Source organism: Malassezia globosa (genome assembly GCF_000181695.2).
Source record: "Malassezia globosa CBS 7966 chromosome Unknown mgl_sf_2.1, whole genome shotgun sequence".
Lineage (NCBI taxonomy): Eukaryota > Fungi > Basidiomycota > Malasseziomycetes > Malasseziales > Malasseziaceae > Malassezia > Malassezia globosa.
Window position 1 is genome coordinate 784,819 of NW_001849872.1, and position 23,990 is coordinate 808,808.

General features: G+C 51.2%; 9 protein-coding genes across 9 annotated transcripts; 4 read left to right on the forward strand and 5 right to left on the reverse strand.

Annotated features, from left to right (window-relative positions):
• Positions 1-63: 63 nt before the first annotated feature.
• Positions 64-486, reverse strand: MGL_1191 (uncharacterized protein; the record flags this gene model as incomplete). Its single annotated transcript, XM_001731871.1, has 1 exon — positions 64-486. The coding sequence occupies one exon, from the start codon at positions 484-486 to the stop codon at positions 64-66; it is 423 nt and encodes a 140-aa protein (XP_001731923.1).
• A 548-nt stretch (positions 487-1,034) lies between these two features.
• Positions 1,035-1,619, forward strand: MGL_1192 (uncharacterized protein; the record flags this gene model as incomplete). Its single annotated transcript, XM_001731872.1, has 1 exon — positions 1,035-1,619. One exon carries the CDS (start codon positions 1,035-1,037, stop codon positions 1,617-1,619), a length of 585 nt encoding a protein of 194 aa, XP_001731924.1.
• Positions 1,620-2,167: 548 nt separating this feature from the next.
• MGL_1193 (uncharacterized protein) lies at positions 2,168-2,977 on the forward strand (the record flags this gene model as incomplete). The annotated part of the gene is made up of 1 exon (XM_001731873.1): positions 2,168-2,977. The coding sequence occupies one exon, from the start codon at positions 2,168-2,170 to the stop codon at positions 2,975-2,977; it is 810 nt and encodes a 269-aa protein (XP_001731925.1).
• Positions 2,978-3,619: 642 nt separating this feature from the next.
• Positions 3,620-7,693, reverse strand: MGL_1194 (uncharacterized protein; the record flags this gene model as incomplete). Its single annotated transcript, XM_001731874.1, has 1 exon — positions 3,620-7,693. The coding sequence occupies one exon, from the start codon at positions 7,691-7,693 to the stop codon at positions 3,620-3,622; it is 4,074 nt and encodes a 1,357-aa protein (XP_001731926.1).
• Positions 7,694-7,923: 230 nt separating this feature from the next.
• On the forward strand, positions 7,924-10,851 carry MGL_1195 (uncharacterized protein; the record flags this gene model as incomplete). The annotated part of the gene is made up of 5 exons (XM_001731875.1): positions 7,924-7,934; positions 8,175-10,167; positions 10,231-10,309; positions 10,366-10,768; positions 10,824-10,851. The coding sequence occupies 5 exons, from the start codon at positions 7,924-7,926 to the stop codon at positions 10,849-10,851; spliced, it is 2,514 nt and encodes an 837-aa protein (XP_001731927.1).
• Positions 10,852-11,485: 634 nt separating this feature from the next.
• On the forward strand, positions 11,486-14,674 carry MGL_1196 (uncharacterized protein; the record flags this gene model as incomplete). The annotated part of the gene is made up of 1 exon (XM_001731876.1): positions 11,486-14,674. One exon carries the CDS (start codon positions 11,486-11,488, stop codon positions 14,672-14,674), a length of 3,189 nt encoding a protein of 1,062 aa, XP_001731928.1.
• A 455-nt stretch (positions 14,675-15,129) lies between these two features.
• MGL_1197 (uncharacterized protein) lies at positions 15,130-17,994 on the reverse strand (the record flags this gene model as incomplete). The annotated part of the gene is made up of 1 exon (XM_001731877.1): positions 15,130-17,994. One exon carries the CDS (start codon positions 17,992-17,994, stop codon positions 15,130-15,132), a length of 2,865 nt encoding a protein of 954 aa, XP_001731929.1.
• A 527-nt stretch (positions 17,995-18,521) lies between these two features.
• MGL_1198 (uncharacterized protein) lies at positions 18,522-20,043 on the reverse strand (the record flags this gene model as incomplete). Its single annotated transcript, XM_001731878.1, has 2 exons — positions 18,522-19,167; positions 19,247-20,043. The coding sequence occupies 2 exons, from the start codon at positions 20,041-20,043 to the stop codon at positions 18,522-18,524; spliced, it is 1,443 nt and encodes a 480-aa protein (XP_001731930.1).
• A 262-nt stretch (positions 20,044-20,305) lies between these two features.
• Positions 20,306-23,701, reverse strand: MGL_1199 (uncharacterized protein; the record flags this gene model as incomplete). The annotated part of the gene is made up of 1 exon (XM_001731879.1): positions 20,306-23,701. One exon carries the CDS (start codon positions 23,699-23,701, stop codon positions 20,306-20,308), a length of 3,396 nt encoding a protein of 1,131 aa, XP_001731931.1.
• Positions 23,702-23,990: the final 289 nt, after the last annotated feature.

The window sequence follows — 23,990 nt, forward strand, 5'->3', positions numbered from 1 at the left end:
ATTTAATTTGGTAGCACAACAGCCAAATTCTTGGCATCTTGACAGATAGGAATTCCATTTCCTTCATGGTGTTGCCGTACTCGAAGGCTGTATGCTGCTTGATTCTTGCTTAGAGTCATTGTCGCTGTTTTTATCTGTCGTTGTAACGGCGGCCGGGATAATAATCACACAGAGTAGGATAATAATCGCGACGACAATGAGCATACGCATCTTGACATCTTTCCACCACATGCGCTTGCGCACTTGGTTGGCACCACGACGAAATCCTTGCGCTGACACAGCAAGGTTATCCGTCTTGTCCTGAAGCGAGTTCAGGTTTTCCCCACGCTCGTTTACTTTGTTGATATTGTCCCGCATGACGCCCACTGTCTCGTCGATCTGAGCCTGAATCTGAGCTGTACGCGAACCGCCGGCACCATTGCCAACTGGCTTTGACGCAGATTCTGTGGGAATATAGGGATCATAATGTGAACTGCCTTCGTTCATGATTGGCACGGCTTAGCCGATATGGACGTTCCTAGTAAAAGGCTGGTGGAATTGTTTACCTGAGGACAGTGACATTGCACCGGAGCTTCACGCAGGATCGGGGATGTATGATTGATTTGCCACCGTGCCCGATTATCGATTCAGTGCTCTATGCATCTCAGCCATGCTCACCCAACGTGCATGCCACGTGGATCCACGTAGCCGTCTTGATCTGAAACTACAATATGCACGTGATATTTTCGTCCAAAGTACATGTGGTTTTCCCTTCAGCAGTGGTGAGTATCATTAGGTCGTGCTGGTTGTTCCATCGTTCGACGACCTCGTCACTGACAGCATGGTACGTATGCGCGCGCGGTTGCCGGAAAAACATTGCGAGAGTGCGTGCGGTTGTGATACCCTTATGCATTCTTAGGCATGATGGTTGTTTTGTAAGGCCAAATGTATACTGTTTCGTGACCAGTGAGTGCTTGTGGTATCATGTCACATGTAGTATATCGACGGTGACCGGAGTCGCAAAAATTGAATATGAATATGGTAGAACTAACTTGATGCAGACCCGCTACGCCTTTGACGACTCGAAACTGCCGGAGACGACGGCCAAGTCGCGCGGTGCCTACCTGCGCGTGCACTTCAAGAACACGCGTGAGACTGCTGCCGCGATCAGTGGCATGCCTCTCCAGAAGGCTTACGAGTACCTCGGCAATGTTGTCGAACACAAGCAGGCCATTCCTTTCCGCCGTTTCAACGGTGGCGTTGGGCGCACTCCTCAGGTGAAGGACTTCAACACGACACAGGGTCGCTGGCCAGTGAAGTCGGTCAAGTTCCTTCTGGGTCTTCTGAAGAACGCAGAGGCTAATGCAGAGGCTAAGGGTATGGAGGTTGAGTCAATCATCATTCGCAACATTGTGGTGCAACAAGCCCCGACGACCTACCGTCGCACTTACCGTGCTCACGGTCGCATCAACCCTTACCGCAGCTCGCCTTGCCACATCGAAATTCACCTTTCGACTCCCACCGAGCAAGTTCAGAAGACCAAAGATGCTGTTGTGACGCAGCGTCTTAACAAGCGCCAGCTTGCCAAGAAACGTGTTGCGGCTGCTCGCGCCATCACTGCTGCTCCTTTGCAGAAGTAAGCACTAAATGTGTGAAGGTTCTGCAAGTCTCTGTCATGCACGTTTGGCTTGATGGCTGGGCCACCCTTGATTGTTCTCTTTGTTTTGCAGGGTTTGGCTCATGAAGAGTCACTAGTCTCTATTCTGATCACGGTTGATACCGTAGTATAGCAGCGGTTTACAGGGCAGGATCATGATTGTCCCTGACGCTCCGTCAAAAATGCAACAGATGTCTACCCAAATGTGCTACTTTAAGTACTGGCCGAGTATATTGTAGTATCTTTGTCGATAAATGCTCTGTTAAGTGATGGAAAATGAATCCATCAGTGTGTGTGGGTGATGGTACACGATATAAGGGTTCGAAGTTAGCGCGTTACGATGTGTTCTGTCGGTTTTCAAATAGTGGTCCTCTGTTGATAGACGCACTAGTTGGCGTGTGAAGACAACGTGGCATTTTTCCAGGTCGTCTCTTATTTTGTCCGAAGCTACCGAAGAGACATTATTTCCTTGTCCTCATAGTATGGAATTGAATTTTATTCCCAGTCCGTTTCTCGCAAGTGTGTGATTCGATGACACCCGCCCCATTACAAGGCGTTCTTCGTTTGTATCAAATTAAGCCAATAGCGCTTCCCTACTTCGAAACAAATGCACACCATTCGAATAAGCTGGTCTTCGTTCCGGGTCTAACAGACACTATTGGCGTTGTGCCGTACTTGCCACGCTTGGCCTCAGTCATTGACGAGGTGGGTTTCTCGCTTGTCCAATTCGTCAAGTGCTCAGATCTCGGTGGGTTTGGCACATCGTCTCTCGAGGGCGATGCACAAGAAATAGCTCAGCTCCTCGAGCACCTTATTACCCGCTCAGACAGTCCATGTACAGGCAAACTTGTCGTTATGGGTCATTCTACAGGTTGTCAAGACGTTGTGGCATTTTTGTCGCGTGAGCGCCGTCTTTTGTCGGGCCGAGATGGTCCTATCCGAGTACATGGTGGTATATGTCAAGCACCTGTTTCAGATCGCGAGTACTTTGACGCCCATGACGGCCAAAATCCATTAGGCCAGCTGCAACTGGCTGAGAGTCGTGCGTATATTGCTGAGGGCAAACCTGGGACGTTGCTGGAGCGTTCCAGCATCGCACAAACGCCACGTTATACGGATAATGGTCGCGGCGATGGCAATTCTGCCTCGGCTCTTCAGCCAGCTATGACTGCGTACCGATTCACCAGCTTAAATGCGCGCGGTGGTGATGACGACCTTTTCAGCACAGACTTGCGGCAGGATGAGTTGCAGCGCACTTTGGGACCTGCGCTTGAACGTGCGCCTTTGCTAATGTTATTTGGTGCGAATGAGTGCGTATTTCAATGCCATTGTCTTTACTGACGATCAGTGAATTTATGGCCCCATCTGTAGATCCGGCGAGCGTTGTTCGATCATGGAAGGAACATTTAGCCGGTTTGCCTTTGCAAGCCCAGGTTGTGCCCGGAGCCAATCACAAGGTTGATGATTCCCATGCACAGGCGGTCGTATGCGATGCTGTAGCTACGTGGCTAAGAAAACTTTGAGATGTGTTCATGGGTATGTAGGGGGGTGCTACATAGCAGAGGCTTAAAAGAATGTCACAAGAACAACTCAAGTAAGGTCTCGACGATCTAGCGGGTCTGCCAAGCTATTTGGTACGTTCGACCTTCCTGCCTCTCACGATCAAATCGAAGGAAAGAAATTGGCTTATGCACCAACACGTGATGCACGGACTCGGGTGCATGTTGAGAGCGCCGCTGTACCATCGACGATACGGCGTTACCTGTGCTAATTGTGTACATTTTGTCTGTCTATTTCTGGTCGTAAACTTCCTGTCTTCCCCACGTATGGCGCATAAAGGCCGTAAGCCACGTGTTACAAGTGCATATCAAAGCTTTATAAAGGCAACGCTCGCACAACTTAAAAAGGAGCAACCTGCTATGGAGCATCGCGAAAGGTTTCAGCGCGCATCCCAGATGTGGGCCGACTATCTGCATGCCAATACTAATCGAGCTCTTCGCGGTCCAGGATCCCGCTGATTTCTCGGCGTTTTTGCAGCCACACAGGGAAGCATGGGAATGCACGGGTCTGGTCTGCAGCCTCGTCCATCGATCCAGGTCGTGGGCGATGCGCTAGGTACTGTGGGGATGGCATAATGGACGATGTATCATCATCTTGCCATATCTGCTCTTTAAATCGGATCTTTTCGAGCAGGTAACTGGCAAACGCAATCAAGTAGCCATACCTGCCAAGGTAATTGCGGAACACAGTTACCAGCTGCTTGTGCCGTGGCGAGCCGGGCTCGGCACTATTTGCACGCAGCTTCATCATGCTAATGGCTTTGCGCAGATTCTGGATCGTTTCCATTCGGTCGATCACTCGATCTAGCAGTGTCTTAGCTAGTCGGCCATGCGACAATACTCCGACTAACTGCAGGATACAGCGGTACTCGCCATCAGTTCGCAGTTCATCTTCACGCAACTCACGCGACTCGTCCGTGGTGTGGGCCTCATCCATGGCTATGCCCGCACGCTGCTCGAGCCATGAATGACCAAATTCACGCACGCTGACAATCAGCGACGCGATGACCATGCCGCTGGTCGTGCGCCCGCGTCCCATCTGGCAGTTGAAGACGCACATCGCGTGTATATCAATCGCATGCTGCACACGCTCTTCCAGTTGCGAAAACACGTCTGGTACAGGTGCTTGTTCGTCTGTGATCGCCACGCGTGCATAGTCGACATGGAAGCCCTCATTGCGCATGCGCTCGTACACTTCTCGTGGCGTCAAGATGTCAGAGTCGTGCACGGTCTCCCACACGGGCACAATCGTATATTCTCCATCGCCCGACGCAACCTCGTCATGCAACAAAACACGCCTGTCTCGCCGCTGGGCCTCATCGCGTAAATCGCGCTGCAGTGCGCACTCAATTCGCTCGACGACGTCAGTCGTAACCCCCGTTGCCTCCATGTTGGTAAGGGGCTCGTCAGCGAGTCGCAAGACGTGCGGCCGTCCATTCACGTACAGCACAGGTTCCTCTCGAAGATTTGTCCACACAATCTGTGTACGACCACCAACACCGGCGCCCATGCGTGTGAGACCTGCTCGTAGGCCATCGATCGTCGGCATGCCGCAACCCCACGTTTCTTGTGCTGTGCTTATGGCGGCAGGCGTTGGAGGTGTGACGCGTGTGTGTTGTAGGGGAATCAACGGGCAAACGCATCGCAGGTTCGGCATACCGTCTATGCGAATCGGCAGACCAGCTTTGAGAATTCCACTGAAAAAGTCAGATTTGAGGATGGTCGATGCGCTCAAAATATTGCCTGTACGGTTCCGCACAACTTCCTCGACCTCATCCGTGAGTGCCAGTCCGTCACCAATATCGACTTTCCGTAGCGGTGTGAGTGTCGACAGATCTATGCGCTCTAGATCGCGCGCTATCGTCTCGATTACAGGCTGTTTCCGGACGAACTGCTCGTACGACTGCGTTACAATGGTATCTGGGCGCACACTGTCGAGATACGCCTGGAAGAGGAGAATGTTGAAGTAGCGCCGCAAACTGCGCACGCCATACACAACGTGTTGTTGCCGCTCATCATCGCTGGAGGCATCAAGTGCACGCAGTCGCTCCTGCTCGATGGCTTCGCGTATATTAAGTATAAAGCCACATGCGTCGATCGCGTCATCAACCACGCGCTTGATTTCCTGGCCATGTGGGACTACACGGAGCAGGCTGTTGATCAGATGATATGTCAGGCGCGGTCCACTGCCTGTGGATGGTCGTGGAGGTGTATTGCCCATCCAGCGCTCGATAAGCAGAATGAATACAGACACGAGCGTTGTGCGGCCGCGGCCTAACTGGCAGTTTACAATGATTGGCATACGCGCGTCATAGCTGTGCAGTACAGTATGCAGCAGGTCCTCGACATCCGAGTACTCTAGACTTTTTTCTGCGGTAATGGGGATACGACGAAATATCAGCTGACTATGCTTCGGCAATGACGTAGCTGCCTGGTCCATGACGTCTTGTACCGTTGCAATGTCGCTTGCCTCTGCATCTTCCCACAACGGCACTACTGTGCCATCCTCTGTCTCTGAATGCAAGAGTAACTTGTTGTCGCTGCTGGAAAGTTCGCGAACGACGTCGTGCCGCAATCTGTCCTCCAGTTGTGCGAGGCGCTCAGGTGTGATGCCACTGTAATCGGTGATGTTGCGCAATGATAGCTCACGCTGCCGTAGGCAATATGGACGTCCACTCACGTAGACTAGCGGCTCTTCACGAAGGTTGATCCACAAGACACTGCAGTTTTCGTCAATGTGTTGCATTAATTCATCATCAAGCACTGTTATGAGTAGGTTTCGAATGCCTTCCACGGATGGTTGCCCTGTGCCAAATATATTGGTGTGCGCGACACGACGGAAGTTCACGGCTCCACGTACTTGGTGTGCCTTATCGTGCAGAGAAAACTCGAGCCAGACGTCGCGCTTCAACAAAAGCCCCGGACGCAAGACGGTGCCTGCACGGTTTCGCACGACGAACTCGGCAAACTCATCGCCGGTGACAAGCGCCCCTTGTGCTCTCACTTCACCAAATCGTTGCTTGACAGAGTCGTTGGGCGCAGCGAGTTCGGCAGCATCGCCGCGGCTGATGAGCGAAAGATCAGCCACTGGCTCAAACAACGAGAGATGATGGCGTAAACCACGAATGCGCCCAATGCCGCGCCAGATTTCAGCTCGCTCTTTAAGCCAGTCAACGAAGCGAAATTGAAACAGAGCGGTCTTGCTCTCCTCTACATAACTCGCGAAAGCAATCAGGAAATAGTAAACTTCCAGTGCTTTGGCTGCATGTCGGAGGAGTGAATGGGCGTCCAGCTCGTCAATCGCTGCCGCTGTCGAGTAGCGCAGACGATGCGACAGGATTGACTCACGGATGTTTATAACCTGTGCACAGCCGTCGATAGCAACATCGACGACTGCCTTGCAAGCGAGACCATGGTCCAACAGTCCACACAGCTGGCGCACCATGCTATAGTCACCCAAATTCGCCTCTTGCAGCGACTTGAGCAGTGTCGGTTGCATTAATAGCTGCTCAATCACGGAGCGCGTGTCGTACGTGGATAGGCTGTGGCTGAGCACGTGGACAAGTCGGAGCAAGTGATGGTTCTGTTCCATGCTGTCCTGAACGCGGCGTAGTGTACGACCAAGAGACTTGGACGGCACATGCGTATCCGAGGTCATGTTCTCGCCAGTTTCTGCGAATGGATCAACTTGTGTCAAAAGATGCATCTGACGTCGACGTACAAGCAGCGCAGCAATCATAGCAAAAGTGGTTCGGAACACACCAGCGCCACAATTTGCTACAAAGCAGGTGCTTCTTGGATCTGTGTTCTTGATTACTTGCGTATATGCATCGAGGTAATTGTGCTCCAGTGGCTGATTAGGCGCAATGGGAAGTCGGTGGTACGAGACACGCCACCCACACGATTGAATCCACGAAAATAACTCGCGAACAGTACGAACATCCTCATTCTGCACAGACACCCACTTCGACTTGAGTTCGATCGTACCATTCTGTTCTTCATGCACGAGTACAAGTCCGTTGTTCTTCGCTGCTTCAGCGAGGATATCGTGCTTCAACCGCTTCTCAATAGCTTCTAGGTTTTCAGCTCGGTCGCTCATGCTGAGTGTTTGTTTTGGCTTGTATGCTTCTCGTAAGACATATGGTATGTCGCCCACATACACCACAGGCTCTTCCCGCGTGCATATCCAAGCACACTGGCGCGTGCGATTGCTTCTTGCTTCGCGATTCGGCTCACACATCAGTACGGAGAGTACTGTTTTGAGTCCAATGACGGTCGGCTGCGCTACCCCATATACACCCAAGTCCATGTCGGCTTCGCGAAAAAGTGGCGCCCCTTCGAGCGCAATGGCGTGTTCCAATGCGTCATCAATGTTCATTGCCGCTCGGTCTCGCTTCAGTACGAGTCCACGCGACAGCACGCTCCCATGCCGCTCACGAATAATACGCCGCTCATTATGTGCCCATTGCGATGATAAAATCCGCATATGCGGTAACATAGCGACCATGGAGGTGCCGCTTCAACAGCAGTAGTAGCGGCGTTCACTCCAACGCGCAGGTGACGTCACCAACGAGCTGACAAGGTCATTTTATACGCGACTCTGGGGTGCGCGGCAAGTGTGGAAATATGCAGACACATTAATACACGCACATTTATGTTCGCGTGCAGACGGAGAGACCAACACACCGCCCGATGACGCGCCGATCGAACCAACACCTTTTTCTCCCGATGTGTTGTGGGTAAGTTGGTGTGTTTTTTCTTTGACTATTCAAGGCACCAACCACGCCCCCACCGCCACATCACACGTTTCAGCCCATGCAGGCTAGTTCGTTTCTGCATCCGCGTAGGGTGTTCACGACGCCTGCCTCTGTTGGCTCTTCAGGGTTTGCGGAGCCAGATCCTGAACAAGACCAACTCATCAATCCGTATGCCGAGCATCCTAATGTTGATGAATATTATTATGGTGCCCATAATAATAGTCATACCGATCACACATCTTTGTCAATCTATGGAACAGACATGCACTATTCAGACATGGGGACAACTGAAAACGATATGCCGTATTTGGAGCCTGAGTACGCTTACTCTAAGGAGGCATGGAGTGCAACCATGCCCCCTGACGAGGATCCAAATCAAACACAGACGAGACTCTTGGGTGCGCCAGAAAATATGACACAAGAGATTTTGGAACCCACTGCATACTATGCACAGAATATGCCGGACAGATGCAGTGTGTATGATGATGACGAAGAAAAGCGCATTATACACTATGGCCACATTCCTCAACGCCAACCGCGTCGATACCGAACAATCAAGCGTGTGCCTCTACACGATGGGCATCTTGTGCTTGACTGTCCAATTCCACCACGATTGATGCGTCGATTACCAATCCGGGAAGGGCGAGAGTTTGGTTACATGCGATATACGGCTATCACAAGCGACGCAGACAGTTTTGTTCCTGACAGGTACTCGCTTCGGCAACAATTGTATGATCCTCCACGATCTACGGAACTTTGCATCATATTGACTATGTACAACGAAGATGAACAGCTTTTTACACGTACGATGCATGGCGTTATGTCGAACATTGCACATCTTTGCTCGCTCAGAAACCACTCGACTTGGGGTGAGGGAAGTTGGAAAAAAGTGGTTGTGCTCATTGTGTCTGATGGACGAAACAAGATTCATAGCCGCACACTCAGTGTGCTTGCTGCGATGGGAATATATCAGGAAGGCATCGCGAAGAGCGCGGTTCAGGGAACACCTGTCCAGGCCCATATGTATGAATATACTGCGCAAATCTCGGTCGATTCTTCGCTCAAATTCCGCAGTGCTGAGCGTGGAATTGTCCCTGTTCAGATGATATTCTTACTGAAAGAGCAGAACCGCAAAAAGATCAACTCACATCGATGGGCTTTCAACGCTTTTGGTCCACTGTTGAATCCACGCGTGTGTATTCTGCTCGATGTTGGCACGATGCCGAAACAGCGGAGCATTTATCATCTTTGGCGTGCATTTGACAGTGATCCTAATGTCGGTGGAGCCTGTGGTGAAATAGTGGTCCAAAAGGGATTGCTGTGGCACGCTTTGTTCAATCCGCTTGTGGCTGCACAAAACTTTGAGTACAAAATGAGCAATGTACTGGACAAGCCGATGGAAAGTGCTTTCGGCTACATTAGTGTGCTACCTGGTGCATTCAGTGCATACAGATTTGCCGCATTGCAGAACGACCCCATGGGCCACGGCCCGCTGCACTCCTACTTGAAAGGTGAGTCTATGCACGGCGGACATGACGATGTCGACATATTTACGAGCAATATGTATTTGGCCGAGGATCGCATCTTGTGTTGGGAACTTGTGACGAAGCGGAATGCTGCATGGGTCTTGCGCTTTGTGAAGCGAGCTCAAGCAGAAACTGATGTGCCGACGCACGTAGCTGAGCTCATGTCTCAACGACGGCGCTGGCTGAATGGCTCTTTCTTCGCAGCCATTCACTCGATTATCAAGTTTGGACGTATTTATCGATCAAGTCATTCTATTGGACGTAAGATCCTTTTGCACATTGAGATGCTGTACCAAGTCTTCATGTTGTTCTTTTCGTGGTTTTCGATGGCTAATTACTTTATTACTTTCTTTATACTGGCCGAGTCAATGCAGACCATTGCGCATTGGATCCGGGTTCCTGCATTGATATGCGAGTATATCTATCTTGCTTTCATTATTTACTGCTTTCTTCTCTCGATGGGAAATCGGCCACAGGGCAACCGGGTTGGCTACCTTGTTTCCATGATTGTTTTTGCTCTATTCATGCTAATTATGATGGTATTTGTTGTGTTTCTCGCGTACTGGGGCATAACCCATGAGCTAGAGAGTCACGATGACGTTTCGATTCTCAAGGATGGCGTGTTTGTGCGAATTGTCATTTCAGTGATAAGCACGTACGGCGTCTGGCTGTTGGCCTCATTGCTATTTGTATGTATGCTGATGGCCGTTTCTGTTATTTTTATTCCATGTCACTTACACACACACGCACAGCTTGATCCATGGCACATGATCACAAGCCTTTTTCAATACCTGCTTTTATCGCCCAGCTTTATCAATGTCATTAATATCTGTACGTGCACTTGCTAGTCGCGCAGCCCAAGATTCTGTTCCCTAACAAAAATCTAGATGCATTTTGCAACACACATGATGTGTCATGGGGCACAAAAGGTTCGACAACCTTGACGTCGGACCTTGGCCAAGCATCGGGCCCATCGAATGATGCCGTCGAGGTCACGATACCCAACGAGTCTCAAGACGTGGATGCAGCCTATGAAGATGCATGCCAGATCCTCTCATCTAAACCACCTTCGAGGTCGCTTTTCTTGAAAGAAGACACAAGCCAGGCACAAATGGACTATTATGCGACTGTGCGCACAAATGTCGTGCTTGCGTGGACGCTCACGAACGTGGCACTCGTCATCGGCATTATCAATTTGTCACACGAAGTACACAATGTTTACATGGCTGTCCTGTTTTATTCTGTTGCAGCACTGGCATTTTTCCGACTTTTGGGAGCCATCATGTACATGTACGTACAATTTCTTTCATGTCTGACCTTTCGCTCACACACGCGTGAACTCTAGGCTAGGAAAACTGTTGCCCCACAAATAGTCATTGTGACCTAGACCTGCCTTTTCGGTTTGGAATTCTGCTCGTTTTTCTCATAAAGCTGGTGCAGAGGATTCTCAATTCCGAACCGGCGACAGACGAGATCCACAAGCGTGTTTCCGGGTCCATGATCGTGCGCGTTTCGTTGATCTTTTTCCCAGATGAAGTAGGCCGCCACGCCAGTGGTCAGCCCAAACAGGGGATCAGCTACTCTTACAATCATTAGCACTAGCTTATCACACGGATCTTCACTCTTTCCATCCGTCACGTACCGCCCAATTAGATACTTGGTCATCAACGATCACCTTCCGTGAAGGGCTCGTAGTGCACCGGCAGATCGAACATTTAGTGCCCCTCTAAGGCTGTAGGCATAGGTAGCACGTGATCTAGAGAATCAGCAGACAAGAAAGTGGTGGAGAGATTGTGGGTGCACAGGCGAGACATGGAGTGGACCCAATGGGTCTAAGCACTCAGGTGAAGCGAATAGTAGTGATAGGGGGACATTTTTGGCACTTTGGGGGAGAGCGATCTGGCTGACACATTGACCAAAGCTCATCAGTTGTGCACCATGTACCCTATGAATCAGTGGGGTGGCAGCTCGGGAGCACCATCCTACAATGCATACCAGCAGCCACAAATGACTGGCGGTATGCCGATGCAAATGCAGTCGACAGGGATGCCCATGGGCATCATGTCCAATGCGTCATTCATACAACGGCCGCCGGCGCCGCCGCCACCGCCCCCCAATATGATGACACCTATGTCGAGTGGGGTACGGCCGATCATGGGCCAACCGACAGGTATGTCTCCCATGCTTGTTCAATCGACAGGGATGCCTCCAATGATGAACCAGTCTACTGGTTTATCGCCAATGATGGGCCAACCGACCGGCATGTCGCCGATGATGAGCCAGCCGACCGGTATGAGCCCTATGATGGGTCAGCCAACAGGACTGCCTTTGGCTGCACAAACGACAGGTGCCTTCTCGGATCCACGCATGCGTCTTATGTATACACAGTTCCTGCCAGCAGCGCAACCGTACTCCGGTGTACCAACATCAAATAACATGAACTTTCACCTGGGAAGTCTGCAGCCCGCCCAGTTCCAGTCTAAGCTGCAGACACTTACGCAACAACAACCTGAACGTGCGAGGAATCAAATTCCGTGGACGATGAGCAAAGAAGAGCGCAAAAGCTACGACAGCATTTTCCGCGCTTGGGATGCAAAACGCACGGGTTGGATCAACGGGGACGTAGCAAAAGAGCTGTTTGGTCAAAGCGGCCTTTCTCGTGAGCAGTTACTCCAAATTTGGCACCTTTCCGACTCAGAGAACCGCGGGAAGCTGAATATTGCAGAGTTCCATATCGCTATGGCACTGATTTACCGAGCATTAAATGGAAACGAAATTCCACAAGAGCTTCCTTTAGAGCTCATTCCGTCGTCAACGCGCGATCTGAGTGATAGCGTGGACTTCCTGAAGGATCTGCTCAAGCAAGACACGTCCGTGCGCCATTCAACTGCATTAAATCTCGCTGAGCCTGGTTCGAATAAAGATATCAAGTATAAGGAGACGCGCTCCTTTTATCGAAATCCTATTGAACGCGAAGAAACATCGCGTCCCACTGACGCTGTTGCCTACAAGCACCAAGAATCGGATTCAGCCGGATACCGTAGCCGAAGCCGGTATTTGGACCGTCGCGAAGTCCGTTTTGATGGTCAGAGTGCAGCTGAGGGCCTTGGAGAAATGAAACGACAGCTTGAAAAAACTCAGCGCATGCTTGAGAGGACAGATCTACGTGATGAGGAGGATCACGACTTGCAGAATGAAATGGAGGATGTGCGCTATGCGATCCGTCGCCTGCAAGATGACATCGAATACTATAATCGCCGCGAGGGGCCACATGCTGGGGACCAGCGTCGTAAAGCGGAACGTACGTTAATGCAGCTATTACATGAGCGACTGCCGCAGCTTGAAAAGCGACTCCAGCGTCGTCAAACCCGTGACCAACAAAAAGACCTCGAGGCAAGTCGTCAACGCGATGCACGCAACAATGACAAGTACGCTCATTTACGGGAACCAATGTCTTCTAGCGCCTCATTGCAAGCTTCTCCATTGGCTTCACAAGCAACATCTGTCTCTCCTACGACCTTGACAACAGAGCCTTCAGATAATAATACACGTTCTCTGGCTTCGACTAGCACCACTGCTAGCGCTACTGCAGCTCCACCAAAGCTGTCTGGTCCTGAGCGAGAAGCGTGGATTCGGTCAGAGGCACAGCGACGGGTCCAGGAGCGGATGCGAATGCTTGGCGTGGGTGGCTCTGTGGAAAAGACAGCGTCTGTGGATGCCTCTGTTGAGCAGCGCTTGGCGGCTGAGCGCAGCGAAGCTGAAGCTCGTGCTGCACAGGCAGACAAAGAAGCGAAGGAACGTGAAGAGGCACGGAAAGCACGTATGCGAGAAAACAAGCAGGTGCCTTTCGCGTCAGCTCGAAGTCGCGCCCAACCGCCGCCACCACCAGCTCGCTCGAATCGTCCAGCAACAAGCCAGCAAGCACCATCTTCATCTAATACATCGGCTGTACCCGCACCTCAGCCCAGGCGTATGACAGAGCTTGAGCCTAAGCCTGAGCCTGAGCCTAAGCCTGAGCCTGAGCCTGAGCCTGAGCCTGAGCCTGAGCCTGAGCCTGAGCCTGAGCCTGAGCCTGAGCCTGAGCCTGAGCCTGAGCCTGAGTCTAGATCTGAACCTCATTCTGTTTCTAGCAACTCCACAACGAACCCATTCTTGCGCTTGCAAGGTAAGGATTCTTCCAAGCCAGAAGAAAAACATGGCATCCCGAAACATAAACTCCAAGCAGAACAGGGACCCGTGTCAAAACCTGAATCTTTCCATGCCTCTGCATGTAGGCCGAACGATGAACCTTCTCGTTCTGCTATCCCTATGCCTTCAAAAGTTTCACCATCTCTCCCTCCTGCACAACGGGCAACCTCATCTGCATCTACATCTTCGTCTTCTCGCGGCGTTCATTTACCTCCATCTCAGGACGAAGACTGGGAGGAAGAAGACGACGGGGACGACGAATATCCGATGAGCTCACGCGCCACTCGACAGCATCTCGCTCAGCAATTATTTAGTGGTGTTGTGCCGACGCCTGAGCCAGCCACATCAGTGCCAGAAGCGCCACCAGCGCCACCAGCACCTGCTGCGCCCCCTGCCCCACACACCTCCGCCGTGACTACTAGCTCGGCTCCATCGAACCTCGGCGGTGGCATGGGTGATCGAAATGCTTTGTTGTCACAAATTCGTGGAGGTCATGCACTGAAAAAGACTGCGACAAGAGATCGATCCGGTGCTTTAACAGCTGGCTCAGTTTTGGGCTCTGCATCGCCGCCGCGTGGTCTCTCTACAGCATCGGTTCCGGAGCCGGATAGCAGTGATGATGAGGAGCCAGAAAGGGCCGATCCAATGTATGTACATGATACAATGGTCAATGTACCTGGCGCGTATGATCTAGATATGACAAACACTGCGACGCCTACCCATTCTAAGAGCATGGAACCACAAGAGACGCTAGCTTTACCAAAGGAGGACGAAAGTACAGCTCTTGGCTTTGATACGGGACGTGTGCTGCACTTTCGTAGTCTGTATCCATTTGAAGGTGGAGAAGGCATGCTCACGTTTGAGGAGAACCAAGTGTTCTTGGTTCATCCAACACTGAATGGCGCGCCTATGGAGGGTGACTGGACATTTGGTGCTCTTTTATCGAATCCATCGCGAAAGGGTTTAATTCCGGCTGCATATGTGACATGCATGGAACAGGGTACGTAACTGATTTTGTAATATACTAACACTCTATGCAGTGGTGGCTGCAGAGGCATTGTATGACTACGACGCGACTTCACCAGAAGAGGCATCTTTCAAGGAGGGGGAAACACTCCAGATTGTGGATCAGAGCGATGAGAATTGGTGGCTGATTGTTCGTCACGATCGCTGTTATTTGGTTCCAGCCAATTATGTAGCTCTGGCGTAGAAAAAAATATTGCATGCGACGAACAACATTCTGTGTGTGCCATAAGATTCTGGAAGTACACAACATGTATTAGCGTCGTCTTGCGGCGTACGCATTCAGGGTCGAGAAATTCGGTGAGACAAAATTGACCGTAACAAAAAGAGCACGATGGGGATCGAACCCATGACCTTCGGGAAACAGCTAGGCCGAAAACCGATGCGGTAAACCACTCCGCTACGTGCCCAATTCCGATGGGACTTTAGAAAAATTAATCCTATAAGCCTACGGATAAACGAGACGACCTCCTCCGATACCTCAGGCGGATCATACCGGGCGTAATATTTCGCCAACAAAATGCTTGACACTGCGCAATTGTGTAACGAGCTGGAACATGATACCCATTGCACAGGATGTCGATAGGAATATCCACAGGATTATCGGTCGGCGTTGAAATTGTGCTTCCCATGCTCGTAAGAGCGTGCTTGATGTAATCTGCGATTCGCGCCACGCGCAGATTCCTTGGCACAGTCAACGTTCCATCCTCCGCTGAAAGAGGTTCGAGTTCCAAGCTTGCGTTTAGTGTATCACTCGTAGAAGCATTGGAAGACCACTTTTGCAGTACAACCTTGACAAGGGGCCCTTCCACTTGAACAATTTCAGGTGACAGTACCACTGATAGAAGCCAATACGGCGCCATTAGCTCTAACAGAGGTGTGTCGACACCTACTGATCCCACTGAACCACGATAAGCAACGGTCTGCTTCCCATTCACCCGATCTTCACGCACAATTTCGATCGACATCATACTTGAATACTGGATATTGGGTATGCCCGTCAATGGGGATGTGTCACGCCAGGCATTACAATACAAGTTTGATAGCGCATTTGCATAATCTAGTTTGTTCTGTGCATCTTCTTTCTTCGCTGATGGAACAAGTTGACTTGGAACTTTGCGCTTGGATGTGTTACGTCGAAATGTGCCAAAGAAGGTGCTCGGCTCAGGCGGAGAAGTCGATGATTCAGGAACCATGTGAGGACTAGGCACATCTTTAGCCAACATTTTGTGCAAATGCTGGACAATTTCGTACTCCAGCGTGGACACTTCTTCCGATGATGAAAATATATCGAGATGTATCGAAGCATGGAATGCGCTCATTTTGGAGAGAATTGAGTGATAAGTCTCATTCATGCGTGCTGTTTGGGGACCACTTGGAAGCTGACACAATGGTACATGCATCAGCGCTTCAGGCGACAGCCCCAATTGCTTGAGCCACTCCAGCAGCATTGGTAGACCCTCTCTATTATTGCCTCGCATCTGCATCTCGGCGAGAAACATGTGCTTGAAGAGATTTCGGATCACACATACACCCAGCACAACACGGTCTTCAGACCAAGCAGAGGTTGATGGATTTCCCAACATTTCATGCAGCTCATCCAAGTACATGTCCGATGACCAAATTTTTGTCTCGTCAATAGATACTGTAAGCAAGCCAGATGTTGTATCGAGTGTGCACCAGGGCAACGTAACACCCTCTCCCTCGATAATGTTTTGAACTAACTCTAGCGTACCACTCGGCGAGTGCTGCGGGCGCCAGGTCGGTGGCACGCCCTGTACCATCGCAGCATTATTGACCGCATGCACATCAAATGTCCCGATACACGAGCCATGAAAAACATTCCAAAGAGCCACGATGCCACCAGAATCAATAGTTAGTACATGGATACGATCATTCAAAAACGCCCCACGCAGTATGCCATGAAAACCGACAACTTCATATAATGGCCTGTCAAAAACGGGGAAAGCTTCAGAAACCGAGTACTGGGAGCCAGCTTCTTGATGAACGGTATTAGCTGGCAACTGTGTGAAAAATTGTAGCATATCAGGATCATGTAAGTTCACAAGGCTGGATGACGAGACATCAGGGTTCTTTATATCTTGCCAGCATTGGAAAGATGGAGATATAGTGTTAGATGTCCAGACATACTGATCATTATATGCCATGATGCTTGCAATGCCAGCCTTGGATGGTGAATTTGGATCGATCGATTCTTGCGCCAACACGACGCAACGATCATTTTGTGGCTGATGGTTGGGATCGAGGAATATTTTACAAAGAAAGCCGTCTCTGTCCCCTGAATAAAATGTTGATAAATTATCGTCCTGTGAGTACAAACTCCAAACGCTTGCATTATGATGAGAATAGGTGCACAAGCAGCGTTGTTCTTTTGTTGACCAGAGTCGAACGGTGGAATCCGACGAGCCGGAAAGCAGATGCTCGCCGTCGGCACTCATGACCATGGTCCGCACAAGGTCTTCATGTCCGACAAGCTCAAATGCCGAGCCGCGCATTCGTGGGTCCCAGCCGCGTACCCTCCTGTCCACACCTGCCGTGGCAATGACGCTGCCAGACCTATTGCTACCAACCACATAAATGCTCGATGGTGTAGCCACTTGCCACATGGGATCCTTACGTCCTTCACGCAGGTCCCATAGACAAAGTTTCTGGTCCAAGGATCCACTGGCAATCCAGTCTGATCCATATGAGGGCGCCAATGATTTGACATAATCTGCATGTGTCCCTAGCTCGTATGTATTACTTGCAGGGGTATCTGGATTCCATGCCTTAATTGTGCAATCGGACGAGCATGTAACAACGACATCTTGGTTTGGGACGTACTTCATGTCCCAAATTCTGTTGCGATGTGCGCGAATGTGTTTGGAAAAACGAGGGCACATCGGTGCGTCAAGGGACCCGAGATCCCAAACGCATACAAGGCCATCTATGCCTGCGCTAAAAAGTCGTGAAGAATCGTTTTCACGAACGTCTAAAGCAAGCGCATTAATTGGCCTTAGATGCCGAGCTCGTGCATGCTCAGGGGCCAGTTCATGCAAGCGAACAGAGTATTTAGGGGAGTGCTCTACTCGAGGAAAAGACGAGCCAAACACAGTACGTGTATGAGGCTTTTCTCTCGTAGTCGGTAGATCCAGCACGGGCAATGATTGTGCGTGCATCCCACGTTCATCTGGCAGGTATCGATGCTCGTGATCATCCTGGAACGACAAGAGCGGTGGAAGCGTGTAAGAAACACGCATACGAGACGCATCTTCTAGAGGATGAAGAGCTGTGCGATGCGCCATCGTAGAGTGGTTGAAGAAAGCGGGCCTAGCGCGGCAAGAAGGAGAATGACTCTGTGGTGGCACCGTTGCACGTCGCGCAATTGGTTGCTGGCAAATTAAAATGGTACGAGTCTTATCCACCAAAAGGGTGCGGCCTAAAGTGGAGGTATAATATGATAGATTGATCAAGATCCGAATCCCTGAAAGAAGGCACGGCTAGTAGGACAAGGTCAAGACCTAAATTCTACGCACAGCCCAGTATCAAGAGAAACGTGTAATGCAGAAACTACGGACCTGGAGCATCGTTTTTTAACGAACTACGTCCTGCTCGCAGGATTTCATCCACAGACAGAAGATTGGAAGCGATCACTGCGCTGCTGTGCAACAGATGACGCTTGACACGGTAGTTATCCCACACACCAGTGGAGACAGGGTCCATGCACTCGCCCGTTTGGGTGTCGAGGCCAACCACATGCCCTTCCGCACATTCTTACTGCAGAGCGACGATAGAATCTTGGATATCGAGGCCAGCGTTGTTTGCCAGCGTCTTAGGGATTACCATCAGCGCCTGGGCAAAAGCCTCCACGCCCAGTTTGGCGCGCGCCTTTAGCATTGCGACGCACGTGGTCGAGGAGGTGAGCAGCCGCGGCTACTTCGAATGCACCTGCTCCTGGCACAAGAGCGCCGTCTTCAATGGCATTTTTCACACTGCGTAGTCCATCACGCATTGCATCCTGGATCTGATTGAGTGTGTGCGTGTTAGGGCCTTTGATTAGCAGCGTTACACTCTTTGGATCTTTAACATCCTCGACAAACGTGTATTTTTCCTCACCGAGCGTTTGCTCGTACACAAGACCAGCCCAGCCGAGAATATCAGGCGATAAGTCATCCACACTATTTTGGGCAACGCCACCACAGCACAGCTGCAGGCGTTCCATGTTCCGACGCTTGGCGCGACGCAAAGCAAAGATGCCATTCTTCGCTAGAATGTCCAGCGACATGGGATCAATACCCTTCTGATTGAAGATGACGAAAGATTTGCGCTCAGACTCGGGTGTGCTGGCCGGTGCGTCACACACTTGGTTCTTGAGCTCTACAATTTTTTTGAGCTTGGCATCAACGAAGCGACGTTCTGACTCCACGAGCTTTTCACGCTGCTCTGCAGACGAGTAAAAGAAGCCCGAGTTGATCTCCCTAACGAAGTTAGCATTCGACAGCGCATAATCGAGAAAGACTGCGAAAAGAGAGAGGGGACGCTGAACAATATACATACGTTTTTTCATACTCCAAGCTCACATTGAGTGTGAGCACATAGGCATTACGCACGCGCTTTGGCATGTCCGGATGACGCGCTCCATGGTCCATGACAAGACCACGGACGAGCTGCGAGTCAGTAGCACTCTTGTGTTGCATTTTCATGATCTCAACCATGTGCAAGTCAATGGGGTCTTGTGTCTTCCATTCGTCGATCCGTTCCGAACTGCCATCAGCCTTTGGCTTTGGCACTTCTGCAGTGCTATTCGTGCGAGGTCTAATGGCCAATACGGCATCGACCACACTTTCAGCAAGCTGCTTCGCAAGCTTGGCAGGCAGTTTCGTGGCCAGAGCCGTATTTGCAACAGAGACGAGCGTTGCACGGTCACCTTGTGACGACTGCTTGTATGTCTCTAGGAACTGCAAGGCACCACCTTTTGCGACATCGAAGCCTTCAGAAATCACGCGCGAATGCACGCCTTCCTGAATGTAGCGTTCCGCCTGCTTAAGAAGCTCGCCAACAAGCAAGACCACACTTGTCGTGCCATCACCACACTGCTCATCCTGAGCTACAGCTGTCCTTGCAATCATGGCCGCGGTAGGATTTTGGATCTGCATCTCCGTTAGAAGGACTTTGCCGTCCTTTGTCATCTTGAGATTACCAGATCCATCAACAAGCATTTTTAGTGTGCCACGCGGTCCTAGATTGGAGCGCACAACCTGTGCAAGGCCGACCGCACCAGCAATATTCACCTGCAGTGCTTGCAACCTACGCACAGACTCTGCGCGCGGGTTGATAAGCTCAACGGCCGACATGGTCAAGATGGATGTGCAACAGGTAATGAAAGGACGACGACGAGGGATGACGAGGCGAAAGGATCACGCGTGACTTGAAATGCATAATTCCTCGACTCAAAGAGGAGAGACTGCGCGCGGATATGTTTTTTATCTCCGTAACAGTATAGCTAATTCGACTCAGGCACATGCATGAAAAGTAGGCAAACATAACATGTGGCAGTCGAATAAGGACAAGCGCACGGTTACCTCGTGACTTTGAATTCCAACAGTATCAACGTATCTACAAATTAAGCTCATTCAGGATGCGCTTAGCAAGCGTTTGGTACTGCCACGGGTTGCCAGACACACGACGGAATTGAAGACCATTCATACCAAGTAGGAGAGGGACTTTGACAATGCAAATTTCAAAGACAACTTCCACTTCATCCTCTGACAAACGAGGCTTGCTTGCGCCTGATTTTGTTGGTGTAGAGTCGAATGCAGGAGTAGAAAGGACGCCTTCTGACGGCGTCGCAGCGTCGATACCAATGTCGCCGACGCCCGTGGCGACAGGTGAATGAGACTGCTGCATGGATGTAAAAGCCGCGCCGGCAATAGGAGAAGACGTGGCAGCTGATGATAGATGGGACGTGGAGCGTTTTGGGGAGCCGAGTGAATCTGTCTCAATTAAAGGAGCCTGATATGAGCACTCAAACCCACTCTTCGTCTCCGAATAATGGACACCGAACTGTTCCAGCACACGGATAAGATCACGCCTGATTATCGCGCGTGGACGGCGACTCGTAGTTTGTACGCTAAAGAGACCCTTGAGAAACACTGGTTTAGATGTGGCCTCATCTAGCGATGTATGCATATCAGGCGTATTCGCAGCGCCAGTTTCAACGGCATACGCATGCGTTTGCCCAGAGAAGAGATCAGGCGGCGGAACAATAACATTTGACGTATTGTGCGACGGACGCGCAGACATTGTGCCAAAGCGACGAGTCAGGTTGGCGCCAGCGCCAGTGACGGAATCAGAGGCCATTGAATTGGAGACCTCCGGCGCTTCACCGGTAAAAAGGCCCAGTCCTGCTTCGGACTGGATAGCATCTAGCGTAGGCAGCGGACGCGCAGCATCCGACAACTGCACGGCATATGCCCTACCGTCACGACCAGCCCTCCCCTGCTCGACATGACGCGCGTGGCGCGCATGATTCATGCTCATGCTGCGTTGTGGAATGGCTTTTCGCTCAAAGACAGGTGAAATCGGCGATGTGCGAGCGACATAGTTATCGGTTAAGCCAGTCGGCGACTTCATACCGGATCGGAGACTTGACTCCAATTCGTCAGCATGTGCGAGAGGACGGGGTGGGCCCATCATGACAGCCATGGGCTGTGACTTTTGGCGTGACTCAAAGACGGGTGTCGTAGAATCACGTCCAGCCATCAAAGCAGCTGTTGGTGGCAGAGGCGATGGCGGGAAAGGAACTGAGGCAGCGGCTCCCACTGTACGCGACGACACGTGCGACCTTTCTGGAGGCCGAACAGTGGGCGAGGGTATATCGGCGACTAGACGACCTATAGCCGACGAAGCCGGATGGGCCATTCCACTGTAGGAAGAGGACGGGTGTGGTGGCGGCGACGCGGCTGAAGATGGGGCAGGAACGGCCGTCGCTGACGTGGGCATCGAGGCCGATAGAGAGACCTGATCAAGGTGTTCAATTGCTGCCGACTCAGGCACGTCCTGGGGAGGTGCGTGTCGAGAGTGACCAACAGTACCAGATTGGGGCAAGAGAAGATCCGACGAGTTGAGCACTTCAGAGCCACCGAATCGTTCACGTTCCATTTTCTCTTTCACGAGGAAGTACACCGAGATTAAGGGGTGGAATCCATATGCGGGATGAATGGGCCCTTTGATACCAGGCGGCCCTTCCACAGTTGCAGAAGACGAAGAGGGTGTGTCAGACGACTTGAACATGTGCCGATGGTAGAAGTTGAGGCCTGCGGTGATCTGTCGCGAGATCCGATTGCCACGCGGTGCATCAACGGAGGAAGCACCAGAATTTGGGGGAACCGCTTCCAGATGCTGAGTATGACCATGTTCATGTCGAGCGACGGCATCCAAGTAACTTTCACTTCGGAGAACGCTCAGCAACTGCTGATGGATGTCCTGCGGTGAGCCGAATTCGAAGCCAGTCATGCGCTCAATGACAGCTGGGTCGAGATCCGACGCCGAGAGAGGTGTGCGTTTTGGCAAATAGTTCGGTTCGGGCGCGTGATGGTCTTTCATCATCCATGGATGGGACATGATTTCAGATAAAGTCGCACGCTGAAGTGGGTTTACTTCAATCATGCGCGACAAGAGATGCTTGCAGTCAGGACTGAGCCAACCTGGGTATTCCACCATACCGCGCTTGATCCGCGCGTGGAGCACGGGCATGCTCTGATCGTCGAAGGGAACTTTGCCGCACACAAGTACATAAAGTACGACACCAAAACTCCAAATATCCACTTCTGGACCCGTGTACACACGAGCATTGAGCAACTCCGGTGCAGCGAAGTACAGCGAGCCACAGAAGGTGTTGAGGTGGCCCTGGGGTGTGTACATATTGGAAAGGCCAAAATCAATGATTTTGATATTGCCGGATTTCGAAATGAGAATGTTCTCGATTTTGAGGTCGCGGTGCACTACATTGTTAGCATGGCAGTACTGCAGTGCACTGCCAATCTGGCGAGCGAATGTTCGCGCAGAACGCTCGCGTAAACGTCCATGAGCGATGATGTAGTCGAGCATTTGACCACCATTGATATGTTCAAACACCATATAGTGATGGTTCGGGTGTGTGATCATTTCACGCATGCGACATATGTAGGGATGGAGCAGCAGCATCTGGAGACTGCCTTCACGTACGATGCGCACTTCCTTCGAGGTATCCTTGGTGGACGCGCGTGCGAAAGCTGACTCGAGTTCCGCTTCCGTCAAGGGCTGGCCTGTATGCTTCGACTTTCCACGGCTTTGTTTTAGTGCATTGACAGATGTGTTTCGCGGCACAATTTTCACCGCTACCTTTTGCCCATCTGCCTTGCAATGGCCGTATTTTACCTTGCCCATACTTCCAGCACCGATCGTCCGCCCAAGCATGTAATCACCCAGGGTCCATCGAAACGACTCGTCAGACGTCGGTGTGACTGCATGGGAAGTCCTAGTAGCGGCAGCGCCAGCTGAGCTCTTAGCCTTCGGCACGGTTTGATGCGCAGGAGCAGCATACTGAGCAGCATGTGTATGATTTGTGACTTGTGCTGGTGGATGCGGGGCTGCAGCTGCGGTTGGGAAGGCGTGCTGTGTACGTGTGGCCGCTGGCGCTGTCGGACCGAAGGATCCCAAGTTCATGCGCGAGAAAGCCTGTAGTGCTTCAGGATCGACAAGACCTGAATTATCGTGAAAATGAGTAGCTGTATGAGTCTGAGTGACAGGTCGCAAAGGAGAACCAGTTCGTTTCGGAGCAGGTGGACTCGTAAGAGAGTGCGCAGCTTGGGGCGATAGATAACCTAGATCATTCTTATTCGCAGCTTCGGATGGCTGCTGCATCGATGAGAGGGATGGAAGAGCCTGGGAAGACGTCAGCGTGCCTGGCCCCTCGGCGGAACCAGGCATGGCATCACGCTGGACGAAGGTGTGCTCAGACGGATGCTGCATAGATTCGCTGCACCCTTATATGGCTGAGCTCACGGCCACGACTTGCGAGTGATGAATGTACCGGCACTTCTATTCCAGACAAGTCGGAGAATAGCTCCAGATGTCTAAGTAATATAAAGAACGACAAGCCAACAAAAAACACGACTTGCACGTATTCTTATCGGTTCGAAAAGAAACCGATTCTCTTCAGATCAATCAATGTGATGAGCAAAAATTAGGGATACGCATGCACACTCTGCGCCAGGCATCTCAGCGTTGGCCTCCACAATCGGATGCTTGCATGACCTGC